At 47.3% G+C, this 9,868-nt stretch overlaps 1 protein-coding gene across 1 annotated transcript; it reads left to right on the forward strand.

The window, feature by feature from the left end:
* On the forward strand, window positions 1-9,814 carry TUBGCP4 (tubulin gamma complex component 4). The gene is made up of 18 exons (XM_060755485.2): window positions 1-116; window positions 212-409; window positions 2,135-2,233; window positions 2,514-2,567; window positions 2,660-2,716; window positions 3,064-3,143; window positions 4,002-4,212; window positions 4,385-4,550; window positions 4,979-5,103; window positions 5,381-5,431; window positions 5,560-5,665; window positions 6,450-6,557; window positions 6,804-6,945; window positions 7,088-7,265; window positions 7,354-7,488; window positions 7,991-8,107; window positions 8,218-8,357; window positions 9,237-9,814. The coding sequence occupies exons 1-18, from the start codon at window positions 45-47 to the stop codon at window positions 9,256-9,258; spliced, it is 2,061 nt and encodes a 686-aa protein (XP_060611468.2). The 5' UTR covers window positions 1-44; the 3' UTR covers window positions 9,259-9,814.
* The last annotated feature ends 54 nt before the right edge of the window (window positions 9,815-9,868 follow it).

The raw sequence follows: 9,868 nt of genomic DNA on the forward strand, positions 1-9,868 counted from the left end.
GCGCCTCCGCCAGTCAGTCACGTGCCCCTCTGCTTCCTTCCGGGATGATCCACGAGCTGCTCCTGGCGCTGCGGGGCTACGCGGGGGGGCTCTTCGTGGCCAGCGGGGGGCTGCAGGTGTGGCCCCGCCCCCTCCTGGTTGCCTTGGCCCCGCCCCCAAGTGTCTCTCTCTGTGTCTCTCCTGAAACGCGCTTCTCCCTCTTCTCCGACAGGTGGCTCCCGAAGCGGTGCCGGGGCTGATTCACCCGAGCGAGGCCGCGCTGCTAGGCCGCCTCCTCCGCCTCGGCTCCTTCTACCTCCGCTTCAGCGAGTTCATCGAGCCCGCCAATCAGAGCAGCAATGCCGGCGAGGCCCCGCCCCCTCCCGCGCAGGCCCCGCCCCCGGCGCTCCCGCCCGCCCCGCCCCCACAGGTGAGCAAAGCTGCATTGGGACAGCATGGCATGCAAGACACCTGCCAATACATGTAGTAGTATTATTATTATTATGAGCATTGTTACAGCATATATATATATATATATATATATAGACATATGTTATCGTTTTTATATATAATATTTATTTATTGGATATGTTATTATTTTGTATATAAAAATATACAAAATATATAATTATTGTTGGCTATATTATTGTTTTATATAATAATATAAAATATAAAATAATAATAATATATTATTATGAGCTTGTTGATCGAAAGGTCGCAGGTTCGATTCCAGGGAGCGGCGTGAGCTTCCGCTGTCAGCCCTAGTTTCTGCCAACCTAGCAGTTTGAAAACATGCAAATGTGAGTAGATAAATAGGTACCGCTCCGGCAGGAAAGTAACGGCGCTCCATGCAGTCATGCCGGCCACATGACCTTGGAGGTGTCTACAGACAACGCTGGCTCTTCGGCTTAGAAATGGAGATGAGCACCACACCCCAGAGTCAGACATGACTGGACTTAATGTCAGGGGACTACCTTTACCTTTATATAGTATATCAATGAGGGATTATTCCATAGGACATTTAGTGCAATACACTTGCAAACAGATGTATTATTATTATTATTATTATTATTATTATTATTATATATACACACACATATATATATACATACAAATATATGTTATTGTTTTTATATATTATTCTTATTGGAAATGTTATTTTATATATTATTATCATTTCCAGGAGGGAATTATTCAATTGGACATTGAATGCAATTCACTTGCAAATAAATTTATAATTTTTATCACTATTTGTGTGTGTGTGTGTGTATTATCATTTTTATATATAATTATTGTAGGATATGTTATTTTATATGGTATTACGTCAATGAAGGATTATTTAATAGGAGTATTAGTGCAATGCATTTGCAAATGTATTATTATTATGAGATATATATATATATATACACACACACACACACACACACATGTTATTAGTTTGTATATAATTATTATTGGAAATGTTATTATGTTCTATATTATCATCATTTCCAGGAGGGGATTATTCAATTGGACATTGAATGCAATACACTTGCAAATAAATGTATTATTTTTATCACTATTTGTGTGTGTGTGTGTTTGAGTGTGTGATCATTTCTATATGCAATTATTATTGGAAGTGTCATTATTTTATATATTATCATTTCCAGGAGGGGAATTGGACATTTAATGTATTATTAAATAAATGTATTATTTTTATCACTATTAATTGTGTGTGTGTGTTACCATTTTTATATATAATTTTTGTTGGATATGTTTATATAGTATTATGTCAATGAGGGATTATTCAATAGGACATTTAGTGTAATACACTTGCAAATAAATGTATTATTATTATTATTATTATTATTATCATCTTCATCATTTTTATGGTAGTATTTATGTTATTTATTTATGTATTGGTCACATTTGTACCCCACCCTTCTCAATCAGGAGGAGGACTCAGGGCACCCTTGCAACAGGCAGCAATTCAGTGCCACACACTGTGAATTGTGCTCGGTAGCAGACTGGCAGCCAGTGGAGCGGACACAACAGAGGGGTTGTGTGCTCCCTGTATGCCACTTCTCATCTCAATTGAATTCCTTCAAACATAGATTGCAGCCAGATCTGTCCATAAATCAGTCATTATTTGACCCTTCTTTCCTTCTTACTGCAGGAGTTGCCTCCGCCGGGGATCTACCTACGCGCCTTCTGTGCAGGGCTTGACGCCGTGCTGCAGCCCTACCGCCAGGCTTTGCTGGACCTGGAGCTAGAGGTGAGGGGGTCACAGCGGGATCTGGGGACAAGGCTCCACCCAAACTTTAGGAAGAGCTTCCTAACTGTGAGAGCTGTTCAGCAGGGGAACTCTCTGCCTTGGAGTGTGGTGGACACTTTTAAACAGAGGCTGAATGGCCATCTATTGGGGGTGCTTTGAGTGTGATTTTCCTGCTTCTCAGCAGAGGGTTGGACTTGATGGCCTACGAGGTCTCTTCCAACTCTAGGATTCTATGATTCAAGGGGGGGCTCCTCTGACCCATCTCTCTCTCTCTCTGCAGTTCCTGGCCGACCCCCACCTGACTATCGCCCACCTCAACTACTCCCTGGACCAGGTATGATTGTTGCCCCCCTTTGGCCAGGAAGAGATGCTGCAGGAAAGGCCCAGGTACACCTTTGATGCTTCCTTCCTCATCCTCTCTTGCAGTTCCAGCTCCTCTTCCCCTCCTTGATGGTTGTGGTAGAACAGATCAAGACCCAGAAGGTAGGTGCAAGGAGGAGGGGGTTGGTGGTCAGCGGGGGTCACCAAGGGAGGGAAGGAGGGAAGAGTAGACCTCTGTTTACAGAAGCCGACTGAAGCTAGAAGAAAATGTTCCCCCTCCCAAGGACTCTGCTCCTTCCTACACCACAACAGTGGTGTCCAGCAAGGCAGGACTGCCATTTCTTCTCATCTCAGTAGGCATTACGTATATAATTGTGATGCATGTCTAGAAGCATCTGCATTATACTATTATTTTGTGAAATATGGGGAAACCATTGAATCCCTCTCAATGCTGAAACACAACATTAAGTTGATTTTGTGGGACAGCTTCTCTCTCTCTCTCTTTGCAGATCCATGGCTGCCAGATCCTGGAGGTGGTCCACAGGCACAGCCGTGGAGGGCTACCCCCTGTCCGCCAGGCCCTGGAGAGGTACTGATCCTTCCTTTGCTTGCTGTAGGTGCTCTCCCCCCCCCTCCCCAATCTCACTTCATCCCCTGTTGTTATTTGACCTCCTTGTTGGGAGAGAGGGTTTATTAACAAAAGACCACTCCCCATAACAGTATACTGGAGTAACTTATTGGCAGTAGTGTGAACCAGCACCATTAGCCAAAATGATAAAAAGAACAAAAACACACAGACCAACGTTATAAGTTCCTTTGAAGGCTTTTCTTTCTAGCAAAATAATATGGTTTCACTTTTACAAAAACAAAGTTTTCATAACACAAATAAAGTCCTTTATACTTCCTTCTTTGCTTCCACGCTGGGCTTCATTCTCATGCAGATAAACAGCTTTGCTCTCACAGAGCCTCCTCTCAAACTGAAGCTTCACACAGTAGCTTTACACATTGTGGTTTCTCTCACCAAAGCTTCTCACACCAGGCCTTCTAACACTAAGGCCTCCTGAGGCCTCTCACACACACAGGCCTTCTCACATTGGCTCTCTCTCACACTGAGGTGTACTTAGACTGAAGCCTCTCAAACTGAGGCCTTCCTCCCACTGAGGCCTGCTCATAACGAGGTATTCTAAGCTGCCTATATAGAACTGCAGCTTTTGCTGAGTCATTGCATCGATTTAACCCTTTCAGTGCTTGACTCACATTTTTGTAATTAAGAATACCTAGTTAATTTATTTATATTTCTGACACTTCTCCCTGTCTCCTTACTGAAGTGGCCCACTGATAAGAGGAGGATTAGGAGGGGGTACCTGCTTCTCAATGCCAAAGGTCACCACCGAAGCCCCTCCTCTTCACCTGTACCCCTCCCCCCCCCCCCCCCCCCCCGCTGCAGAATCCTGGCCACCTGCCACGCAGCCATGTACAAGCAGCTATCGGCCTGGATGCTGCACGGTCTCCTCCTGGACCAGTACGAGGAGTTCTTCATCCGTCAAGGCCCCTCCTCCTCTTCCTCTGGATCAGGGCCTTCGCAGCTGGATGAGGATGAGGATGACCTGGGCATTGGGGGCCTCACCGGGAAGCAGCTGCGGGAGCTGCAGGACATGGTGAGGAATGCCCTCCTGGCCGGGGTATTTTACTTATCATTCACAACAACAACAGAGCCAAGAAATATGGCATTAATCAAATACTCGACATTGTCGTAATCCTTGTGTAAAATGTTATCTTGCTCTGTGTTACCTCTCTGTGTCCCTCCATCCTTGTTCCTGGTCCCAACAGAGACTAATTGAAGAGGAGAACATGCTGGCTCCATCGCCCAAGCAGTTCTCCCTCCGGGTCGAGATGCTGCCTTCCTACATCCCTGCACATGTGGCCGAGAAGATCCTCTTTGTGGGAGAGTCCGTCCAGATGTTTGAGAGCCAGAACATTAGCCTGACCAAGAAAGGTAGGAGGAGGGATGTCAGAAATATTAAAAATTAACTAGATATTTTTAATTACAAAAATGTGAGTCAAGCACTGAAAGGGTTAAATGGATACAATGACTCAGCAAAAGCTGTAATTCTGTATAAGTAGGTGTGTCTGTAGCTTAGTAGGCCTCAATGTTAAATCGCTTCAGTGTGAGAAGGCCTCCGTGGGAGAAAGGCCTCGGTGTGAGTTAGACCTCAGTGTTAGTAGGCCTAGTGTGAGACGTTTTGGTGAGAGAAGCTCCAGGTTGAATGCCTCCTGTGTGAAGGCTGTTGTGTTTAAAGGTACTGTGTGAAGCTTCTGTGTAATTTCTCTCTCCCCCCTCCCCTCTCTCGTTAAACGCTTGGGGCCTTGTTATGGAAAGTCTGCCCTTCATTGTGTGTCTCCTACCCTCCCCTTGCCTCCCAGGCTCCATCCTGAAGAACCAGGAGGATACTTTTGCGGCTGAGCTGCACCGCCTCAAACAGCGGCCCCTCTTCAGCCTGGCAGACTTTGAGTCTGTGGTCGACTGGATACGCAGTGCCGTGGCTGAGGTGAGTGAGACCTTGCTCCAGATGGAGCGCCTTGGCAGGTGGCAGCCAAGTGAAAGTCCCTGGCACTCCCCCAAAGAGAAGAGGATGCTAGTCAGTGGCCTAGGTGGGAGGACGGCCTTTCACGGTGAAACAGGTGGATCTGGAAGGGAGGACGGGGCTGGATGGCAGCCAGAGTGGGCCAGCTCTTCGTCTGAATGCTAATGGGGTGGTGACGGATACTATTATTACCATTATTATTATTATTACAACCACTAATAGTTTTTCTTTTCTCCTCAAGCACTTATGGAAGCTGCTGGTGGAAGAATCAGATTTAATAGGCCAGCTGAAGGTAAATGCATCCCTCCATGTGGCGCTTTTGGGTTTCCTCCCTCTTCTCCAGGAAGATGTCAGTAGAAGGAAGGGAAGGGGCTGCTGGGAGATTGTTTGATGATGCCTTCCTTCCTTCCTTCCGCCTAGATCATCAAAGATTTCTATCTCTTGGGGAGAGGAGAGTTGTTCCAGGCCTTCATCGATACTGCCCAGCAGATGCTCAAGACACCCCCCACAGCTGTAACGGAGCACGGTGCGTCTGCCCCACAAGAGGGCTCTCTCAGAGGAAGGGTTTCCCCATGTCCACACTTTGCGGCAGAGGAGAGGATGGGCAGAGCAGGGCCTCTTGGGGGGCAACAGAGGAGGGGCTCCCTTATCATTATAATCATAATAAGGTAAAGGTTTCCCCTTGACATGAAGTCTAGTCGTGTCCGACTCTGGGAGGTGGTGCTCATCTCTATTTCTAAACCAAAGAGCCAGCGTTGTCCACAGACGTCTCCAAGGTCATGTGGCCAGCATAACTGTGTGGAGCGCTGTTACCATCTTGCAGTATCTGTTGATCTACTCACATTTGCATGTTTTCGTACTGCTAGGTTGGCAGAAGCTGGGGCTAACAGCAGGAGCTCACCCTGCTCCCTGGATTTGAAATGTCAACCTTTTGGTCAGCAAGTTCAGTGGCTCAGCAGTTTAACCTGCAGCACCAATGGGGGGCATAATTACTCATATATGAAATAATTATTCATAATATGGAATAATAATGAATAATAATAGTAATGAATAATTATCTATTCTTATTATTGCTAATGAATAATAATATATAATGAATAATAATATAGGAGGAGGAGGGGCTCCCTTATAGTCATAATTATATTCATAAATAATGTAATAATAATATGAAATAATAATGAAAATAATGTATTATTAATTAACAATAGTATATAATGAAAAATAATATAGGAGTAGGGGCTCCCTTCTGCTGGGAGTGTGGCCTCTCCCCATAAAAGCTGAGGTGTTCTCTTCCGTTGTTTCCTCCTCAGACGTGAACGTGGCCTTCCAGCAATCAGCCCACAAGGTGCTGCTGGATGACGACAACCTCCTACCCCTCCTGCACCTGACCATCCACTACCACGGGAAGGAGCACCGAGGTGGGTGCAGAGCCTGCAGCGGGAGGGTGGAGGTGTCCCAGCAGAGGTGTGGGGCAGGGCAGGTCAGGTGCAGCCTTGATGGCAAAATGGGTGCCTCCTTGACTTGTGAGAAGCAGACACGGAGCTCTGTGGTTTCCTGGAAAAGAGCCATTTCTAGAGAAAGCGGGGACAGCCCCTATCCTGGGTGAGGGGCTGCCCCACAACCCAGGCCTGACGCCCAGCCTGTCTGTCCTCCCCCCTCTCCAGATGCTTCTCAGGCCCGCGAGGTGCTGCCTTCCCGTGAACTGTCACCCCACGAATCCCCCACATCCGGCTGGGCTGCACTGGGCCTCTCCTACCGGGTTCAGTGGCCACTGCACATCCTCTTCACTCCAGCCGTCCTTGAGAAGTGAGGCTCGCTCTTTCCCTCTTCAGGTGGTGAGGGGAGGGGGCAGAGCTTTGTTCCCTGGCGAGGGGGGCCCAAAAGGCGAGGGGGCAGGGCTTCCTTCCCTGGTGAGGAGGGCCCATCAGCCACACCTCTTCTGCCACAGGTACAATGTGGTCTTCAAGTACCTGCTGAGCGTCCGGAGGGTCCAGGCAGAGTTGCAGCATTGCTGGGCCCTGCAAATGCGGAGCAAGCGCCTGGAGTCCAGCCGGACGGACGCCATCAAGTGGCGGCTGCGGCACCACATGACCTTCCTGGTGGACAACCTGCAGTACTACCTTCAGGTGAGGGCCAAGGGAAGGAAGGCTGATCTGAAGGCAGGGTCAGTGTTTGCCCCAGCGAAAGGCAGTGTTTTGTTCTTCCTGCCTGTAGGTGGATGTCTTGGAATCGCAGTTCTCCCAACTGCTGCAACAGATCAATGCCACCCGTGACTTTGAGAGCATTCGGTGGGCGCATGACCATTTCCTGAGCAATCTGCTGGCCCAGTCCTTCATCCTGCTGAAGCCGGTGAGTGTTTCCCACTCCTTTGCCTCTGGAGGCGGCAGCAGCATAATAAAATAATAATAATAATAATAATAATAATAATAATAATAATCTTTATTTCTATACTGCTCCATCTCCCCGAGGGGACTTAGAGCAGTTCCCAGGTAACATCACAAAACATACAAAGTAATAAAAACATAACCGTAAGATTAACAAAACAAAATATAAGCATAAAAATTGTCACTATAACAGCAGCAGCCGGTCTTTCTCCTGCAGGACCCAGGAAGGGTTCCTGCAAGTACAGGGAAAGCAAGGGTTCTCCTGGCAGGGCAGGCACAGGTAGGGCCATGACAGGGAGCAGCCCCCTCCATCTGTCTGTCCAGACAACACAGGGCACTTGATTGTGCACTTGGATAGTGCTTTTGGCCACCTGTGTCAAGTCATGGGCACCACCCCAAAGAAGGGAGTTCCTGCTCTTCCAACGAGATCCCAACAAGGCCTTGTCCTTCTCTCACCCTCCATGCAGGCATTCCACTGCCTAAATGAGATCCTGGACCTCTGCCACAACTTCTGCACACTGGTCAGCCAGAACCGGGGGCCCCTGGATGAGCGGGGAGCTGCCCAGCTGAGCATCTTGGCCAAGGTGGGTTTCCCTTTGGGAGGAGGAGTGTGCATGAGATTCAAGCTTGTATGGGGGCCAAGGAAGGATCCCCAGAGTGGTTTTTCTCACTTGTTTTTCTTTCCCCTTTGCAGGGGTTCAGCTGCCAGTCTTCTCTTCTATTTAAGCTTCTGTCTAGCGTCCACAACCACCAGATAAACTCAGACTTGGCTCAGCTGCTGCTGCGCCTGGACTACAACAAGTACTACACGCAGGCAGGGGGCACCTTGGGCAGGTAGGGCCAGGGGCACTGCTCCCTTGTGGGTCACTCTGTGGTGTCAAGTGAGAGCTGTAGCTGGTGACATGGCTGGTGTGCCTTGCTGCCATCATTCAGAGGGTGCCTCTCCTCTCAAATTTTGTGCATTGAAGGTCATCACACAACCCAATCTTAGCCCGCGTTGTACCCATGGACCTTGGTGTATATATAATTGGGCATCCCATCACGCACCCCTATCTGAAGCAAACTTTCTGCTCTTTTGTTGGATAAGAAGGCTTGTTAACAAAGAACCTCCTCATAAATATACAGCAGAGTAACACCAGTAGCTCAAAGTGATAAAAAGTACAAAAACACACAAACCAATGTTATCTCTTCCTTAAGAGGCTTTTCTTTATAGAAAAATAATATGGTTGCACTATTTACAAAATAAGGTTTCTATAACAAAATACTTCATACTTCCTTCTTTGCTTCCACGCTGGGCTTCTTTCTCATGCAGATAAAAAGCCTCGCTCTCACAGAACCTCTTCTCACACTAAACTTATACAGGAGCTTCACACAGTATCCTTTTACACACAGCAGGCTTCACACTAGAGCTTTACACACTGCCTTCAACCTGGGGCTTCTCTCACCAGAGCCTTCTCACACCAGGCATCTCACACAGTGAGGCCTACTACCTCTGAGGTGTTCTCATACTGAGGCAAACTAACACTGGAGCCTTCTCATACTGAGGCCTTCCTCCCTCTGAGGCGTACTAAGCTACAGGCACACCTGCTTATATTGAACTACATTATTTCCTGAGACATTGCATCCATTTAACCCTTTCAGTGCTTGACTCAGAGTTTTGTAATTAAAAATACCTAGTTAATTTTTAACATTTCTGACATCTTTTTCTTGCAGTGTTGGGCTCCTAGACCAGTGATTGGGCCAATCCAGTTGTGACATCAGAAAAAAATGGGAGAAGGTGGATGAAGAGCACGGAACTGCTGGTGCTTTAGGCTAAAATGCCCCTCAGTGAAGGACTCCGCATGATTCCCATATTTTTCCTTAGCTCTTTGTTTACAATCAAGAGAAGATGACCAAGATGTAACTGGAGCGGGAGTGACAACCTTTGTGGTGCTAAGGCTGATCTGCTCCATGGGGTAAAAACAAAAGATGGTAGCATGAAAAGACGAAGACCCCCCCCCCTTCCCTAGCAGAGGGATGTCTGAGGACGTCGGCAGGAGGAGAGCCCTCTGTTGTCCTCCTGTGGCTTGTTTGCTCCATAATGTATGGAAGGAAGGTCTGGCTGTTTTTTGCAGTCAGTCCCTCATGACCGGAACCACTGATGCTCCTCCTTCCCATCCAAAATGCCCTTATTGCCCCATTTGCCTGTGAAATATGTAGTGAAACAAATGGATCACGGGTTTTCTCATGTTGAGGAAACCCAGAAGGTGTAACATATTTCTTTAACCAATAAAAGATATCATTATAAATACTGTAATGGGTTACTGGAACTTTTTTTAAGAAAACCTTTCACAATTTTAGAGAAA

Source organism: Anolis sagrei, chromosome 9 (genome assembly GCF_037176765.1).
Source record: "Anolis sagrei isolate rAnoSag1 chromosome 9, rAnoSag1.mat, whole genome shotgun sequence".
Classification (NCBI taxonomy): domain Eukaryota; kingdom Metazoa; phylum Chordata; class Lepidosauria; order Squamata; family Dactyloidae; genus Anolis; species Anolis sagrei.